Source organism: Galeopterus variegatus, unplaced genomic scaffold, assembly GCF_000696425.1.
Source record: "Galeopterus variegatus unplaced genomic scaffold, G_variegatus-3.0.2 Scaffold1630, whole genome shotgun sequence".
Classification (NCBI taxonomy): Eukaryota; Metazoa; Chordata; class Mammalia; order Dermoptera; family Cynocephalidae; genus Galeopterus; species Galeopterus variegatus.
The window spans coordinates 186,884-206,152 of record NW_007727741.1 but is presented as its reverse complement, the minus strand read 5'-3'; the positions used below and the strand labels follow the sequence as shown (position 1 = coordinate 206,152).

Here is a 19,269-nt window from a genome sequence, read left to right as displayed (position 1 = left end):
AACGGGATCGCAACCCTCGGTGCCGCCCCCGCACCTCGCTCAGCCAGTGAGCGGCCGGTCTGTATGTGGGATCCGAACCCTCGGCGGGAGCGCCGGCGCGCTTCCCAAGCGGCGCACTGTAGCAGTGCGCCACCAGGCCGGCCTTTCCACAAACTTTTTGAAGTACCCTTGTATACCCCTTTACACTTTTTGTTAATATAGCCTTTTCTTTTGCCCTCACTTCAAGGCCTGAGCTCTCAGGGATTCTATTTTGATAATCAGTAGTACTTTAGTCTCTTAGGTCTCTGAAGAAACGAGGTATTGACCTGTTAGGGTAGGTAGTCATTCATATTCAACAAATTACTTTTGTGTACAGCTTGTGCCATATGCTATGTTGGTTGTCCATATATTATGCTTGGGCATCAAATCAAAACTTTTCCAGGCAGGTAACCACGTAGTTAATTCTGTTTAGTTGCTGCCTTTCTGAGCTCTGTCTTCTGCTAATTAGCTTTTTCTCATTCTTTCCCTCACTCTTTTTAGAACCATTATCCTGCTTAATCTCTGTCATCATATGTTTTTCTTTGTATCATTTCTTGAATTCTAAATTTTTAAGCTGGGCTGTTTCCTTTCTTTACTTCTGTCTTTACTCTTGAAAGTTTTAAATTTAAATTTGTCATTTTGTGTCATTTCATGCAGCCCGAATTTCACTTAATATTCTTTTTACTCTTAGTAATTTTTCACACCTTGTTAGCACCCGTGGATTTGTCAGCATCTGTGATTGTTAGTATAATTATGATAAAAATAAAGGCCTTACAATAATATTAACATATCATTTATACTTCTATCTTTCATTTGGGTTGCTCCTCAATTTAAAATCATATTGGAAGAAAGAGAATGTCTTGGCTGTGTTATTTTACAGGGGAACTTTCCTTCGGTTTGTCTGGAGAAGGCAGCAAACCATGGTGTGTTTTTATACTTTTTGAAAAATATTTTTCAAAGCCCAGATATTTATGTGTTACAGTTAAATTAAATTCATATTCAAGAAGTCATTGTGTTTGAATATAGAATAGGTGTGTTTGGGGAGAGATGTTTTATAAATTTGTTACCTTTTGTAGGAAATTATTTGATGCTTATCTGTATTAACAAAGATTCATATATTAGTGAATTTGTCAGTGAAAAGTCAAATGGTATAATTCTGTTCATACATGCAGTAAAACTAATAAATCAAACCGTAGTCATATACTGACCAATTTTAAGAACCCCGCTGTTCATTGTTAAGAAAAACATGATTTAGTTGCTAACATGCATTTTGCAACTGTAAATTTTTTTAAATGTAAGAATTTTTACTATTTGCCTTTTCAGTTAAATTTACTGATATTTAAAAAAAGCAGTAAAATTATAAAAGCTGATCATAAGTTTGTAATAGTCATCTCAAAGGTCTTAATATAGATTCTCATTGTTGGCCATGTTAGAATCTAATTTTTGTCTGTTTAAAAATCATTTATTCTCATTCTTTGTTTTAAATAGCCCTGAAAAACCTATGAGTGTGAAAATAGATATTGAAGATGAACCAGCAAAGAAATACATGGATGCTGAAACTTCATTATAGAATCAAACCAAGAGGAATTATATGTAGAGAGAGATATATATATATAAAGTGTGTGTGTCATGTCACTATATATATGTCATGCTATTTGTGCATGACTACTAGGTTTTTTTTTAAGTAGTATCTAAAGTTTGTTATGAGCACCATGGAGACTGTATATAATCAAATGGTCTCTTAGAAGTGAGGTACATGGTTCTTACTATTCAAATATTTATTCTGTTAGAAAAAACTTTTCTTGTACTGCAATAGACACGTGGGGAATGCATTCAATCTACTTTTCTTAAATCTCTGTTCATTAATGGCAGTTCATACCAACCTTAAGTGATATGTACTTTATCCATATATTTACAATTTTTACTGGAGTTTCTAAAAATTTTCACATAGTATTTCACTTTTGTTAGTGCTTTAAGGGAAGAACAGGGAGTCTTTATGCCAGTGCTGTGGAGAGTATGGTAACATGTCCTGGCTTCTCTGAGTGTGTGTTTCTTTTATGTACATGTCCATCTTGTTTCACAAATGGTGCCATTTTCTTGGCCACAGAGGTGAATGTAGAACAATGGAAACTTTCTAGATAAGAGCTATAGTTTTTAACCTTTATGTTTTAGAAAATGTTTTAAATCTTAAAACCATCACATCTCATTTTCCATTCTGACAGACAAGTAAAATTGCAGGTGATTTCATAACTTAGCACCCATCCTAGTCAAAACTATGAATTTTAGAAGCTATACAATACCAGTTTGCAATGGTTAAATTTTGTTGTCTTTGTAGAAATTTTTTTCTGAATCCTTATGGTTTTTTAGAGTCCATAAGTCCTGTTCTCTGCCTTTGCTGTTTTTTACTTAAAATAGTTTAGTTTGTATCAGGTTCAAGTTCTTGATTATTTTTCTGTTCTTAGTATGATTAAATAATCAGGAGTCAGAATTCTCTCAGATGGGTTTATGATCAGTATTACTTTATAAAGAATTACCTTTCATTTTCTGTTTGTTATTCTTTCTGTTGTATAGATTATATTTAATACATTGTTATCCACGATTTCATTTTAAACTATTTTATTTATTTGAATTGGTATGATGCTTAAATATTATATAAACATTTAAAAAGGTAACACATAGAGTAAATTGTTAATGTAAATAGTTGGTGCTTGCTTGCATTTATGTTTATTGTTTGAAAGAGGTTGATGGATTTTACACCTTTGATATAAAGCACTGCCGTATTTGTATTTTAAAAGCAAATTAGACATTTTATGTATATCTCAGATTGATGGCATTCTTCCTATTTTGTGTATTTGTTATTTAGTTTTTGCTTTTCTGAGCTTTTTAACTTCTAGCACATCTTTTTAGTCATTTTTTACATACTCAACTCCACATGAAATAAATAAATGTTGTTCTTGTTAAGCCTGTAGGACTGGATGGATGGGGTTGTGAAACTGATTTGGCAAGAGAATAATTTACAAAAACCAAATGAGTATTGAGAAGCCACAGAAATATTGAAAATGGTGACATGAATGAAAATTTTAATGAAATTCCAATGTTCCCTTAAATCATTTATAATTAAGGTACAAAAATATGAAGAATTAATCTTATAGAGGATCATGAGGAATGCCAAAAGCTGATATTTTTAGCAGTTCTGAAGTGTTTTTAATACATTCTAAACTACTTATTTACTAATGTCATTTCCCCATCTGAGACCATATTGTCAGATTCTGTTTAAAATAATGGATTCAACTTCTTCCTCAGATGGGAGGTTGGAAATATAACTGCTTTTCTTTAGAGAATATATGCTGGCATCATTTGGTACTGCCTAAAAGAGTTAGACTCTTTTGGCAACTGATAAGAGAGTATTATCACGGTGCTTGTTATTGTTTAAGAACTTCCTTTGAAGTGATTCCTTTTTATTCATAGCAGCATAATCATTTCCAAAGACCCAGTATTTGCTGCTATTTTTTAAACTCCCATGATGTACCTGAACAAGAGGATTTCCTCACATCATTTCCTTGTGTCTGGACATCAAAGGGTTCACAACTGTACTTGTTTCACAGGAAGTGATTTTAAAATTTAAACTGAAAACTAACTGGGATCATAGTATTTTTGTGATTTTATTTAATTATGTATAGTAATTATCCAGTGCCAGAAAAACCATGACTTGTAAAATACTTTGCATTCAAAATGTTTTTACTGTGTTTCTCATTGTTAATGATTTCTGCTTTCTTTTGACTACTTGTCTTACAAAATGATCTGATATGACTATTCCATTGAAGAGCAAAGGTAACTCATGTTAAGTAATTAGCTGCTTATTTTAAGTAGTTATGATATTTATTCCACTATTTTTGAAAAATAACAATCATGGATAGCATTCATTGCAAGACAGTGAAAGAAAAAATTTAATACATGTATTGATTTTAAAATGTTGCCTTAAATAGATGTGTATGAGCAGTAGTAATTGCTATGCACTCATTTACCTCATGGTGCAAAACAATTAAACCTGTACATATCCCATTTACAAAATAAATTCAAATAAACGGCCCAGCACTTTCTTAGATGCCTTGATTTCCAGAATGGAGCTTAGTGCTACTGAATACCCTGGCCACAGAGCCACCTCAGGATATTCTTTTCTCCACCCTATTTTATTTATTTATAGATGTCTGTTTACAAAGACTATAATAAATCTTGATATTGACCATCTGAAATTTACTTTCTTCTGAATGCTATTTCAATCTAAAGTAGCAGCTTTTGAGAAAACAATGAACTAATTTCCTTATGTTAAAAGGATTATTCTGTATATTCTTTAATAATATTAGATATGCTGAGGTGAAGCACACAATCTTTCTAGAGAGAGAGAGTGTGTGTGTGTGTGTTTACACGCGTGTGTATGTTATCAATCTTAAATCTCTTAAGTTGTTTTAAAAAGCTGTGGCATACCAGTGTTCGTATTTGCCAAGTCTTCTGTAAAAACATGCAGGACAAAATTTTTTATATGCTAATGCATGTATTCATAAAGCAAATTTGTTTACTATTCAAAATTATTAATTTTTGTTTTTTTCCATCCATAAATCATTTCTGTTACTTCCACATACTTAAAGTTTCTGTGTGAGTATAATACCTCTCTAAATTTTTCCTTTTACAAAGGCAGGTTCAAAATTCTGTAAAAAGAAAAATACTCTCTGAAAGTGAGGTATAACACCAGAGCTTGCTGTTTAAAGGATCATTATCATGTACATCAGTTCTGTAAATGTGCTCAACAGTTTAACATGTGAATTCTGTTTTAAAGTGCTCAGATTTTGGATGTGTAAGCCATTGATATAACATTGTAATTCAAAAATGTTTATATTAAATAACTTAATGTTTTAAATTTATTTATGTAGATCACATCATTATTGTATCAGTGCAAATATGTGAAATGTGTTTTGGTTTATTACAACAATTATTTATTTTTAGAAGATAAATTTAAAGACTTTAAGGACATTCAAAGTTTAATATAGTGTTCAGATTGCAAAATTAAGCAATTTTAATGTACCTCTTTTCTAACTATTCAAAAAGTAAAATAAGTGTCAGTTATAGGAAAACATAGTTGGAAATGAAATCATCTAAAGATCACTTTTGGGCCGGCCCGGCGGCGCACTGCTACAGTGTGCCGCTTGGGAGTGCGGCGGCGCTCCCGCCAAGGGTTCGGATCCCACATACAGACCGGTTCCCGCTCACTGGCTGAGCGAGGTGCGGGTGCAGCGCCGAGGGTTGCGATCCCGTTGCCAGTACCGGTCCGGTACGGGCGCGACACTGAGGGTTGCAATCCATTGCCGGACACACACACACAAAAAAATAAAGATCACTTTTAAGATGAAATTTAATTAGCACGTTGATTTCAACATTTGACTTAGAGTAATTGTTAAAGCCCAGTTTTGTTTTGTTTTAATAACATTTTTTGCACATTGATTGGTTTTGTGTTGTAGCTTTTCTTTTGTTGCTTTATTATTCACAGTTTTTGTTTTTTGCGGGGGGAAGTTTGTCTTCCATTGTTTACTGTGTTTAAATAAGCAAAAATTGAATTTTATTGTTCATTTATATAATATTTGATACCTGGGTGTAATTTCACAGTACAGTTCTGATTTTTATGACTTTTATAATTACAGTGATATTTTCTTTTGTAATAAAATCCAAAGTAAATTAAACATTTAAATTGTCGAACCGATATTTTTAATTTATACGAAGTACAAGTCTCTACCAAGTCTGTAATGTGAATGATCCTGCCTTTCAAATTTGTTTCATAATTGTTAGAAGAAAACTATTTTTTTGGAGATGTTATTGAAGTTGATTGAGCAATAAAAGTCTACTGAATTAGTCGTTGGTTATTATCTTCACTTTGTACATTGATTATTAGAAATTCTGCTTATCTTTCTCAGCTTGAGATGCAGTAGGGGAGGAAGGAAAGTGAGTGATTTCTGTTTTCTGCCTCCTCATATTACTATGTTTTGGTAGGAAAAAGATGGAAAAGAGGAAACAGTGAGAAAAAAAGATGAAACAAAATAGTGTGTTTCACAATGACATTTTGATAAGGAATATTGAAATGAAAGCCTTTCTCTAAAAAAGGCTGTTCTGTTTTTTTCCCTATTTTAAGATATCTGTTTACAAGTTTTCCTGTATGATATATAATGATTTGCATGATTATACTGAACCCTCTCACAGGATCAAGTCTTGTTTTTTGTTTGTTTGTTTGTTTGTTTNTACTGAATTAGTCGTTGGTTATTATCTTCACTTTGTACATTGATTATTAGAAGGTCTGCTTATCTTTCTCAGCTTGAGATGCAGTAGGGGAGGAAGGAAAGTGAGTGATTTCTGTTTTCTGCCTCCTCATATTACTATGTTTTGGTAGGAAAAAGATGGAAAAGAGGAAACAGTGAGAAAAAAAGATGAAACAAAATAGTGTGTTTCACAATGACATTTTGATAAGGAATATTGAAATGAAAGCCTTTCTCTAAAAAAGGCTGTTCTGTTTTTTTCCCTATTTTAAGACATCTGTTTACAAGTTTTCCTGTATGATATATAATGATTTGCATGATTATACTGAACCCTCTCACAGGATCAAGTCTTGTTTTTTGTTTGTTTGTTTGTTTGTTTGTTTTTAATGGCTAATTTTATTAGGAATTTTTCCCTTAATAGCAAATGACAGGTCTTGGCTTGTTTTCCATGTGGCACGTATGTGACGCTTTCCTCCTGTGTTTTCTGTACTGAAAACTTCTGATATCTTACCATGTGATTTTATAACCTTTGGAAGTAAGATAGGGATAGGTGGTTATGCTTGGAAATTTAGTTTGAAAATTTTGTTTTCGTTTATTTTAGGAAAAATATTTTTGTCAATTTATAATTCCCATCTGCAGAACTTTGAGACTTTTTTTTTTTTTTAAGGAGGAAAGGGAAACAGGCAGAAATAGTGAGTTTCTCACTCTTTTCTGTTTGATCTTGCTCATTAAGGCATATCTGATCTCTAGTATCAGTTCTTTCCATGGTTTACTTGTACATTCTTACATCTATGCTTTTAATGAAAACATTTTGGTTGTTTGGAAACCCTTCCTTTCTGCTTCTCTGTTTTTCTTTCAAAGCCCAAGTAAGTTCTGCCTTTAGTTCAGATTGTATTCGACCTTGTGCTTTCAGTCTACAAGATCATTCTTATTCCTCCACTTAAAGTGTGTGTGTGTTTAAATACTATTTTCTTGCCTTAGACCATTGATCTAGAGGCATTTTAGAAATTTTGGGAAGCGGTTTTGTCTTCTTGCTGAATTGATCCTGAATATCTATTTCAATGGATATTTAAGTTACCTTTATTTATGCTATAGTTAAGACATTATACTATTTTACTTTTGAACTATAAGAGTTACATTATGCATTCATTTCAGGAATGTAAAAGGGATATTAGAAAACAAATAAGGGGATGCTAGGCCTAATAAGTTTGAGTCCTACTACATAAGACATATGCTTGATGCAAGCATGATCCTTTATATATCTTTAGCGTATTATAGAGCACAATATGGGTCCTTAACACTTGGAGATGATAGTGCACCTCTCTTCTAGAGCCAGTGTCTTCCATGCTTCTTACATCTATGCAACTTTCAGTTATATTCAGGTAAGGCCAAAACATTAGTTTAAGACTTATTTTACGGAGAAGTAGAAAGATGGGAAGCACATTTGGTATTCTAATGAAGATTATAAGTTTAATGATGGTGTTCTGCCTCACTGTTTTATATTTAGTATGTATATAGAATATGTTACTTTTTCTACTCAGTGTCAGTCTTTCTATCTGTTACCTCTTTGTTTTTTGATTGGTAGCATTAATCTTGATAGTTATGTTCTCTGAAGTTTATGTAGTTCTATACCTGTTTGGCTTTTATCACACCTTTCTACATTTATGAAAGACCTTTTTAAATAAAAAATGCTTTAATTACACAAACCCAAGTATTGTTATCCCATTGGGTCTATTATTCAAAGAGAAACAGCGCAGGGTTCAGTGGATTAACTTCAAATCAAGTTTGGGGAGATAGAATCACCAGTGTTGACACACTAATGGGCATTTAGATAGTATTAAGATGGGCTTGAGTAGGACCCTGTAGTGGAAATAATGGTCAAGGGAACATCGTGGAGAAAACTGGGTTCTAGAGTCAAACAAGGTTCTACCCTGCCTCCATCCCTTACTAGCTCTGCCATGTTGTGCTACTTAGGAAACTTCTTGTGCCTCCCTTTTACAACTCTAAACAAGGATGAAAACTAATGACTACCAGATGATGTTATGAAGAATAAATGCAATAATAGGAGGAAAGAATTGGTAACAGTACCCAGCACAAAATTGGATGCTCCATAAATTTGGTATTTTTAATTTTTTTTTAAACTCCATATTGTCAAGTATCTTTTTTTTTTTTTTTGAACTTTATTAAACGCAATTCGAAAAAAAATTTTTTTAAAAGAAGCTTCAGACTTTCACAAAAGATGAAGTGATTTGCTGAAGGCCAAAAAATGAACTGGTGATAGGTGTACTATACAGATTCTCGAATCCCAGCTCTCTTATTTTCACAGTTCCGTGTTGTCATTGCCTCAGGCATGCAGTGCGCTTGAGTGACTGAAAACGTTTTTACGCCATATGAAAACTAGCATGTTCCATTGATTCCTTTTCACATTAAATCTCTGCTTTGGAAGAAAATTGATTTGATTTTTAGCCCATAGTAATTCTTCAAACACCCCAATATGAAGCTGCTCTTTTCCACCAGTTTTATTTCGAATGCTGAAGGTTGGGCATCCTAAGTCCAGAAAGATCTACTACAGCGTTTAGGAGACCTGTGCGCAGGGTGCTGGCTCTAGGTCCCGCTGAAGTCGCTGCAGCACAGCATTGAGCCTTGGGTCTGGATCCAGCGCGTTCTCTGGTTGCTGCGGCAACCGTAGCAGGCGTCACCCGTCGCTATGGCGCTCTGCACTTCGCAGCATGGCCGTTTCCTATTGGCTCAACCGCCCCGGCGAGGCAGAGGAAGAAGTGTCGGCATTGGTACAGCCAGCGCCGGTTGGTGGCCTAAAGGAGCATTTGATTGAAAAACCAACGGTGCAGCTGGCCGCGGTGCCCCCGAGGTTGAGGGGACCGAGAGTGGGCTGGGGGGAGGGCGGGACGGAGACTGGACGCGACCCCCGATCCAGAGCAGCGGGTGCACTAGCAGAGACGACGAGAAGAATGATTTGGAGATTGGCCTGAAGGAGGGGCCGTCCCTCCGGCGGGGTGAGTGGGGCAGGACCCGGTGCTCCGCTGTGCCGTCGCGCGGTCTGAGGCAGGGTCTCCGGGGAGATGCCCCCAGTTCCCTGTGGAGCGGCCCGGAAACCTCCGGAGGCAGCTTCACTCGACAGGAGGCAGGGACAGAGAATGAGGGTTGTCTTGGGTAGGTGAGTGCCTGTGTGAGCCAATCTCCTGAATGCAGATGGGTTTGTGCCGGACGGATGGTGGCAAGTGCCATCGACGATGATTGATGGCGCTTCCAGTTAGCTAAAAGAATTATTCTGGTTGAATGGAGCCCTCATGTGTCTCTTCCGATCTGCTCCGACGCCTCTGGAGGTGCATTCTGAATCTCCTTCATGAGCGTCGCTTTTCTGCCTTCCCTTTACATGTTGCTGCTCTGACTTTGCCCTTCGCTTTTCTGCTCCACCTGGGTGAGCCCTTCCACTTTCTCGTCTTCGGGCACCATCTGCCTGCTGACGACGAGCCTTCGCCTCCAGCATGGACTGCTCCACTAAGCGCCAGACCTCAAAATCCACCTGCCAATGAACTCCACACATGTGCGACCCTAGATGCCACCTTCCCCCGCCCCCGCCAGACTGTTACTGCCCTTGGACTCCCTATCTTGGGCACCACCTTCTATTCCGTTACTAAAAACCATGTCCTGGGCAACATCCCTGACACCGCCTCTTCCTCGGCATCTCCATCAATTATCAGTGCTATATACCTTCTTAATAGATGTCGAATCAGTTCCCACATAGCCATCTCCATTTTTACTATCATAATTTCCACTAGCCCCTTGATTAAATTCAACACCCATCTGGCTTCCCTGATTCTAGTCTGGCCCTAGTTAGTCCGTTTTTTCCCACCCTTGTTAGACTGATCTTTTAAAAAACTATATAAGGGAATGTCCAAGCTCTGCAAAGATTCCGCATTACCCTAATGCAATCCTTACTGAGGTCTTCAATCAGCAGTTCCATCCTGGTTGTTCTCAGAACATGCCACATTCTCTCCTGTGTGTGGTTATCTCACCTGTTGCTCGCACTGCCTGGAATGGACTCCCTTTTTTCACCTTCTCCATCCCTGCTCTCAGTCCCCAGTCATTCTCTGTGTGTTGCTGGATTACTTTTCTGCTTCTTCCTGTAGACTCTCTCCGTGAGGGCAGAGGCTGTTTGTCTTACTAACCATTGTTGTATTCCAGTCATCTAGCTCAGTACCAGGCATGTACAAAACATATTCAATGGATGAATCTCTCAAATGAGAAGTTACTGTTTTCCACAGCATCCTTACTCCAGAAAAGTCAGAAATAACTTCTGACCAAGGAAGCTCTTGCTTATAAAAGCTGAATGCTGAATTTACAGATTTTACTTTAATTTCAAGACCCTCAGTTGTTTGAAATTGTATTTCAATTCACAGTCCATATTCCATGCTATAATCATTACGCTGTTAGCTGTTATTATATGGCCTAGGTTTAAAATAGTAAAGAGGGAGAAGTAGTACAGCAAGAGCTAAGATTGGAGCCAAACACATATGGGTTCGAATCCTAGCTCCAGCATTTTAGCTCTATGGCTCATATCAAATTATTTAGCTTCTAATCAGCTTCTTTATCTGTACAATGGGTTGATAATAGCACCCACCGCACAGGATTGTTTAAAAGATTATATGTGCATAGTCCATACCAAGTGCATGGTGCCTTATATATAGTCCATTTTCACATGCCTGAAAATAAAAACAAACACACTGAAGGTTGGAGTTGTGAAATTTCCGTGAAAAGTTCACAAAAGGTAAAAATCAATCTGTCAATTCAGTCAAGCAATTTCTAGGACACCATCCTGTCATTACACTACTTGATCACAAACTTTCGTGTATGGTGACAGCTCTGATATAGGGAAGAGACTCATTCATTCAGTGAGCATTCACTGACCATCTGGTGGGGCCAGGGCTCCATGCCAGGTAAGGGTGAGTCAAAAGAAAGTTCAACTAGTAAAGTCTTTAGGAGGTGAAAGAAGGGCCTGGAATGTTACTCTGCCTGTCAGAGCCAGTCAAGCTTTGAGGCTGAAGTCAGAGTGAACTGAGTTGAACACTCAGATAGGAAGAGAGGAGCTAGAAGTTCTTTCAGACAGTCCACAAGTACTTATTGAGCACCTGGGCAGTGAACAAAACAAAGGCACTGTTCTCCTAGAACAGTTTTCAGGAGTAGTAGAGCAGAATGCATAGAACGCAGACTCTCAAGCCAGATTGACTGGGTTCAAATCATAGCTCCACCACTAGTAGATATGAAATCTCTGGCAAGTTATTTAATCTGTGAGCATTGCATGAACTTATATAGTCAATTTTTTTAGAGTAGTGGTGGGTACATAGGACCTGCCATGTAAGTGTTAGCTATTTGTATTATGTTATACTTGAGGGACAGAGAGAAGTAAAATGGGTAAAAATATAGCAAGATAAGAGGATAGAAAGTGTCAGATTTCGGACAAAGTGTGTGGCTTGAATTTGGGAATGAGTCTTACATTTTTGAAAGATTTGATCTTCCAGAGGAAAGTGAACTTTAAACATACTCCTGTATATGCCTGACATGCATCACGATTAAAACACATGGATATGAGCACTGAATAAAATACCTGATTTCTAATTTGGTAAAATAATTACTCATACTGAGAGTATGAGTAATTAAATCTTATATTAAAATTTAATTAGCTTATTAAATCTTATATTAGAAATTATTATATTAGAAATAGTTATAATGGACATGGATTCTAGCTGCAAAGCAGTCAGCAGAGTCAAAGTGACAAAATGAAAGTCAACTGGCTCATAACTAGAAAACGGACTTAAGAAAACACTCCTATAAAAACTAAAGTAAAAGTCAGAGGCAGAACAGATAAAGCACAGCATCTGTGACATTGACTCTGGACCATCAGGAAAAAGTTACACAGTATTTAGTGTATTTTGCAAAAGACAGGGAATCGTTATTTAATTTGAAAGAAGTATGTATAAAGTAGCATTTGTTTATTAAAGAAATAAACATTTATCCAGAAAATTAACTTAGGTAAGTAGAGAGCTGGATAAATGCCACCAATAAATGAGGGTTAGTGAAGCATTAAATTAATAGGGAGGGCTCCGCCTAGCTTCAAATCTCTGCTCTGCCACTTACCGGCTGTGTGATCTGGGCAAACGAGATAAGCTTTCAGGGCTTCATTTTCCTCATCTGTAAAATGAGGACAGTAAGGGTAGCCACCTTATAGATTTGTTAGGAGTCTGATATTAGGTAATATATGGAAAGCACTTAGTATAGTGCTGGCACAGGCTAACCACTATGTAAACATTTGCTTTTATTATTACTGTTGTTATAACTACATATGATACTTGGCCAAGTTACTCAACTTTTCAGTACCTCAGTCTTCATCTGTAAATTGGAAATACAGCACTACCTAACTTATAGGGTTGTTTTGAGGATTAAATTAATACACCAAAGTGTAAGAATATGCCTTATTAAGTTTTAAAAAATTAAAATGAAGACTGCTTATGACATTGAAATTAAAACGTATTTTTAATTTTATGATTATTATTTTATTTTATTTTGCAACTGGCCATTTTTAGTGGTACAGGGATCTGCCCCCTTGACTTGGTGTTATAAGACTGCACTCTCACCAAGTGAGCTAACTGGCCAGCCTATGCCTAGCATTTCTAATCATTGAGTCAAAGCCAGTGAATATAGACAAATGATTTAAATAAAGTAAGCACAACAAGCTCTTCAAATTGAAGTAATAATATCATCAATGATAATATTTACAACAGCTATCATAATAACTTGTATTTCTATATCCATCAACACTTCTAAAGGGGTTTCACTGTATTTAGTCCTGACTGCCACCTTATAGGGAACTAATACTCAGACAAGTTCAGGGACATTCCCGAGGTCACTTAGTGGGCAAATAGAAACCAGGTCTCCTCTACCACCATTGCTTCTTTCAACCACATCCCAGTGGTGTAGCTAAAACAATTTGCAGTCCTAAACTTGTATTAGTCCATTTCTGTTGCTTAACAAAATACTTGGAACTGGGTAATTTGAAAGAAAACAAAATTTATTGCTTACAGTTTCAGAGGCTGGGAAATCCAAAGTCTGAGGAGCACATTTGGTGAGGGTCTTCTTTGATGGTGACACAGGGTATCACAATGTGGATGGTGGAGCTGAGAGAGTTAATTCCTCACTTCTCCTTTTAAAGCCGTCAGAACTACGCCCATGACCACCATTAAACCATCAATGGATTAATCCATTTACTTGTGCATGGTCCTCACGATCTAATCACCCCTTTAGAGCCCAACCTGTCAATTACCATACTAGGATTTCCCACCCTCTTAATACTGTCACAATGGGGGTTAAGTTTCTAATACATGGTCTTTGGGGGACACAATTCAATCTAAAGCACTTGTAAACTCACATCAGTAGAGACTATGGCATTCATATAATGTACATGTGTTTGCTACACTTTACATAATGTGAATACTCAGTTTTCCTTTTGGAAATTTTGTACAGTTCATGTGTACTTGAGGTAGTCCATATTTAACATGAACATAATATTTTCTTTGGGGCTTCCTTGTATTTAAAAGACATTTTGTCAACCAACATTCTGTAAGCACTGGATAATGGTCATCTGGAACAAGCTTATCATTTGCTGATTTTTTTTTTTATTATCTTTACTCCCCATATCTAAATAACAATACTTCAGTTATACTTGGAGTCTCAATCACATTTTACTTGGGCTTTTTTCATTAATTCATTCAGCAATCACTTATTGAATACATCTTTTGTTGTAAACTAGGAATTATGTGCTAAATGCTAGGGATGAGCAGAGTCTTCCCTAGGCTTGACAGGTTTATGGTAAACTAAATGAGATGAACATATGGATTTATTGCATTATTGCCTGAATCTACTTCTTTATCAAGAGCTGTAAGGCAGTGCTTGATGGGACTGAGACCCCATCCAGGAGGTCTGCTCAGAAAATGGACACTTGACACATAAAGAATTAACCTTCCAGGCTTGTCCATACCAATCCAGCCCTCGAGTCCAGAAGTAAAGGCCCTGGGGCATCCAGGAGAATCAGCTCTGGGGCAGGGATTCAGGGCCAAGTGTGAGTGGCTAGTAGGGCAGGGGGTGGGGAGGGGGGCACCAATCCCATGCAACACATCACAGGCCTTGGTAAATTTTGTTTTTGTCCTAAGAGAAACGGGAAGCCCATAAGGCTTAATTGGTCAGATTTGGGCCATAAAAAATAGCTCTCTTGTTGCTATGTGGAGAACAGATTTTTTTTGTTGTTGGGGTGGCGGAGAAATTGGAAGTTGGGAGACCATTTAGGAAGTGATTATGGTGGTCCAGGTGAGTGATGGTGTAAGCTAGGATGTGGGCAATGAGGGTGAGGAGAAGTGAACAGACAAGAACCATGTGTAGTAGAGAAATAGTCTGGACTTAGTGACCAAACTTCAGATAAGGGGGTAAGGAAGAGGAAGATGTCATTTCTTCTGAGGTCCATGCCAAAGGACTCTTTATTTGAGACTATTCAAGACTATTTTATTTGAAACTAAATTACCATTCTTCCTGCTACTTAATGCATTTTATTTGAATTTTATGAACTCTCTAACACTACTTCAGGTAAGTTTCTCTTTATCCAGAAGGGTTGGCCAAAGGCTAATGAAATGTGATAATAAACTGCATGATCCACATCTAGATTTTTTAAAGTTCAGAGGTGAATACCATTGCTTCAAGCTCCTTAGCTGTTAGGAGTTCCATAAGCTGACTGCAGCCTTGAAGGCTGCCCTTCATTCATTTACCCAATATTCACCTCCTTCTAGATTCCTCAGCTTCAGCTCAACTTATCTGCTCACTGTCTCCAGAAACCACTTTCAGGATCTTGCCTCCATCCCTTTGTGCACCCACCCTACTCGTCCTTTGGAGCTTCTTCAAGTCCCCAGCTCACGAAGACTTTCTGTAGCTCTTCAACCCACAGTGATCCTTCTTTCCCCTGATTTCATTCAATCTATAGTTTCACATGGAAATTAATTTTTTCTGATTTTTGACATTTCTAGTGTTCTTATTTAATCCATTGTATTAGGCTGAACCATAAAAAATTGTCTTTTTTTTTGTTTAAAAGAGAGCCACTATAAGCAGTTTCATATGATTTAACCTAAGTATTTATGATTCCCCCCACACACTGAGTTTTGGATAGATTATTTTTGTAATGCTCAGTAGAGTCTTGTGCACTGTCAGAGCATAGTAGATATTAAAATGCACTTAAATTGAAATATTATTAGATGAAATTTAATTTTATTTTATGGCTCAGAAAGTACTTCTAGTTCTTGTAGTGCTGCCAAATGTTATGAATATTAGTTTGTTTATTCAGTGTTCTCTTCACCTGTAGAAGTTCTAGGCCATTGGGCTGAATCTGTATTTACTTTATGACTTATTACAGTGATGGCTAACTATTTTTTTGAAAGACATTTTTGACCAGGTCTTATTCAGTGCTGTATCTTCAGTGCCTGATATACACTAGGGACTTAGCAAATATTTCTTGGAGGAAAGAATGAATACTATTGCCACCTTTCTCTTTCTCTCAAAAACAGGGAACAGAATGTAATCTTATTATGTTTTGGGGTCAACAAGAAAAGAAAAAATTAGTGTGCTTCTTTAGTTATTTTCATTGACTGATTAATATAAATTCTTCCTTCACATCATCTGGGCCTTTTTTCCCCTTTTCAATATCACTGCTTAATATGTGGATCTCAGGTTTATTTGTTCTAACACAGGCACATTATAAACTACGTCATGTGTAGACTTGGATTAGCAGCCACATGAGGCACAAACACAGCATATCACAAATATCGTTATGCAATAACAGTTGAGGAGATCCATGGAATTTATGTTCATATCTGCAGGTATTTCCCTTTATAATGAAAGAAGTGAGTTTGAGTGAGAATATATTATGAAAATAAGGAGGTTATAGTGATATCTGTTGTCACATATTCTCATGAATTTTGGGGCAGCATTTTTAGACAAATTTAGGTTAGTATTAGCCAGAGGAAAATGAAGGCCAGCACTTAAAGCAGTGTCTATCATCATAGCAAGTGGTCAGTAGCTATTTGGAGAAATGAGTGGGAGAGGGTCAGAATACTATTAGAGTTTTTATCTAATAGTATCTAGTAGTTCTTTTTATCCCTAAATGCTTGTTTAAATAAAAAATAGAAAATTGTGTAAAGTATAAACTATTTGCACAAGGAAGGTGTCAAGTCTACTGACTCAGTGCCATGATAATAATGCCTACTCTTACCTGGCGACCCATTCCTGACCTTGGAGGTCTGTCCCAATTGTGTCTTTGTTTCCCACTGTATGATGATATTAAAACACACCACCTACATGTTTCACATGGGTGAACCAGGATGAATGAATGGATGTTTGTAAGTACCCTGGAGTCTTGGAGGTGAAGTTATGTAAATGCTACTTGTTATTATATCACCCTTTGGCTTTGGCTGAGGGCCAGTGTCAACAAGTTCTCTCTTTCCCATCTACCTTAGAGTTTTCCATTAAGATTTAGATCCTGCAGGTGATCTGGGTTCTGTTCTCTTTCCACTCCTAAAGGTGCTGTGTGGCCCCGGACACATTTTACCTCTCTGGGATCTGGTAAATGAAAGGAGCTGAACCATGCTTTGCAACTGATGACTTGTAGATCTGTTTTGTTATTTTGTGCAAGTGTTCTGTCTTGTTTTGTTTCATTTTAAAAGTGATTTTGAATCCCTTTGGGTAGAGTGTGCTTTTTCAGGTTTGACCAAAGCTCTACCACACTCTGTCGTCCACAGACATGTCCTCACTCATTTACTGTCTGTTTCTGGACCTGGAAGGTGTTAGACCCCCGATACCTCATGTTACCTAATATTCTATTTTGTAAAAACTATCTCTGTTCTGCCAACTCCACACGTATTTGCCATCAAAGAACAATAACAATGTAATGGAAGGAATAGAATCAAGGCTACAGTTTAGACTATTTTTGCTCACTTTACTTTGAAAATGTGTCTTTTATTTTTCAGCAATTTGACCAATCAATCTGTGCAATCTGTATAGTTTCCTAAATCACAAATAATATGAAAAGACCAAGTACCATATATCTGTGAGATTAAGTATAAATGTTCTTTATAAAAAGAAAACTCTCTTTTCTCAAAGCACTCTAATGAAACTGCTCAAGTGATTAATATATTTTAGTTGTTTATTTTGAAATAATTTTAGACTTACATAAAAAACTGCAAAAATAGTACAGAGTTTCCATATACCCTTCACTCAGCTTCCCTTAATGTTAACATCTTTTAGCACCATGATACAATCATTAAAATTAAGAAATTAATATTTAACGAATGCATTTTAACAGGGTTGTCTTATTTCTGGCTGTTCTATGTGAATTTTATCTTATTTTAACCATTTTTTTTTCAAAGAACCACTATTAGAGGAATTTTAAGAAAAATATGTAAAGGAATTGGAGAAATGGTTTGCATTTGGCATTGCCAATTAGTTATGGGGCTGAAAGTTCTCTAAATTCTTTTAATCTGTCTACTTGAGCACAGACAGAACTGTAACTTACCTACTATGGAAGGTTAACTATAATTCATGAAAAGGAATAGAGAGTCCTCATGGTTGGTACAAGGCAGTTACAACTCCCTTTTGTGGTAGTGCCCTTAGCAGGATATTTTAGTGCTTTTTCAAAATATTACCTGATATAGCCAAAGTGGTGACTAACATTAGTCATGCTAAACTCCTTTACTGTTACTACTTTGTAAGTGCTGTTTATTAACCATTAGTAAGTAAATGTAGTAAATCAAAGGAAATATTTACAAAGATGCAACCTAGTGATTAGCAGGAGAAAAAGGTATTTGTGGGATTTGAAGTTATTTCTCATAATGATTCAAATGGATTTCTATTTTATACTTAGTAAAGATGAGGCCATTTAAGGATCTGTTGAGGAGCTAAGTCAGCTAATGGAATAAAAAAGGTTTTCCGGGTGGAGGATCTGAAGACCTAATCACAAACAGTCACTATATTATTTAGCTAGTGGGTTTGTATTGCACAATTTAGATTGGTTATAGTCAATTAGGTAATTTTACCATGGCATGGATTTCTTTCTGTGTCATATGTGTTTACCCTGCATTATCACGAGCAAATGAGGTGTGTGTGTCTCTGGGGACTTCTGTAGCATTAACCCACATTTCAAATAATGAAAGATAGGAATTACTTTTGAGAGTTTCTTTTTTAAAATGGATTTAAGAACTCAGCAATGAGTCAGAACTGTGATTATCTCCGTGCTTGTCTAGGGCTGTAAACACCTAACTCATTGGCTGTTCTGTGAGGTATGGAAAGATGTTTTCTCTCCCACCCGAAATAGTATTCGGGCCCCATGACTGAGGTGTACAGAACAAAGACACTGAAAATTTCTGTACTCAAAGTTACATGCATTTGGTTCTTATACATATAATCTTTCACTACTGTGTTCATTCCCTTATATAAAAGAAACCCCAAAACTAAATTTCATCTTTCCCATTAGAATCAAAGGAACATCCTATGTGGGTACAGGTGTTTGTGTAGCAAGTGTTGTAATCTCTTTGGCTTCATCTCATTTTTAAAAAAGGAGTTGGAGAACCAGTGGTTTTCTATTTTTACTTTTAGCAGTGGAACCCTTTTTCCAAAAGAAAACTGTACACAGAACCCCAGAGAAGTGAGACTATTTCCTTCAGCCCCAGTTGGCCAGTTTTCCCCTCCCAGGCTCACTCTTGCCCTCTCCTGGTTGTTACAGAATTGACAATTACTGGGTTAGTCCCCTCAAGTTTACGGTGTTCTTAATCTAGGGTTGCTGTGAAAATGATTTTTTTTTTTTTAAATTTGAAAAGGTAGAGTTTAATAATCTAGACCAGTGCTA

General features: G+C 36.5%; 1 protein-coding gene across 2 annotated transcripts in view; it reads left to right on the top strand.

Moving 5' to 3' along the window:
* SLC4A7 (solute carrier family 4, sodium bicarbonate cotransporter, member 7) overlaps window positions 1-4,108 on the top strand; it is a 65,594-nt gene extending 61,486 nt beyond the window's left edge. For both annotated transcript variants that reach the window (XM_008578104.1, XM_008578103.1), the window contains one exon: window positions 1,507-4,108. In XM_008578104.1, coding sequence (XP_008576326.1) covers window positions 1,507-1,588 — 82 coding nt within the window. In that variant the 3' untranslated portion in view covers window positions 1,589-4,108. The remainder of the gene's footprint in view (window positions 1-1,506) is intronic.
* Window positions 4,109-19,269: the final 15,161 nt, after the last annotated feature.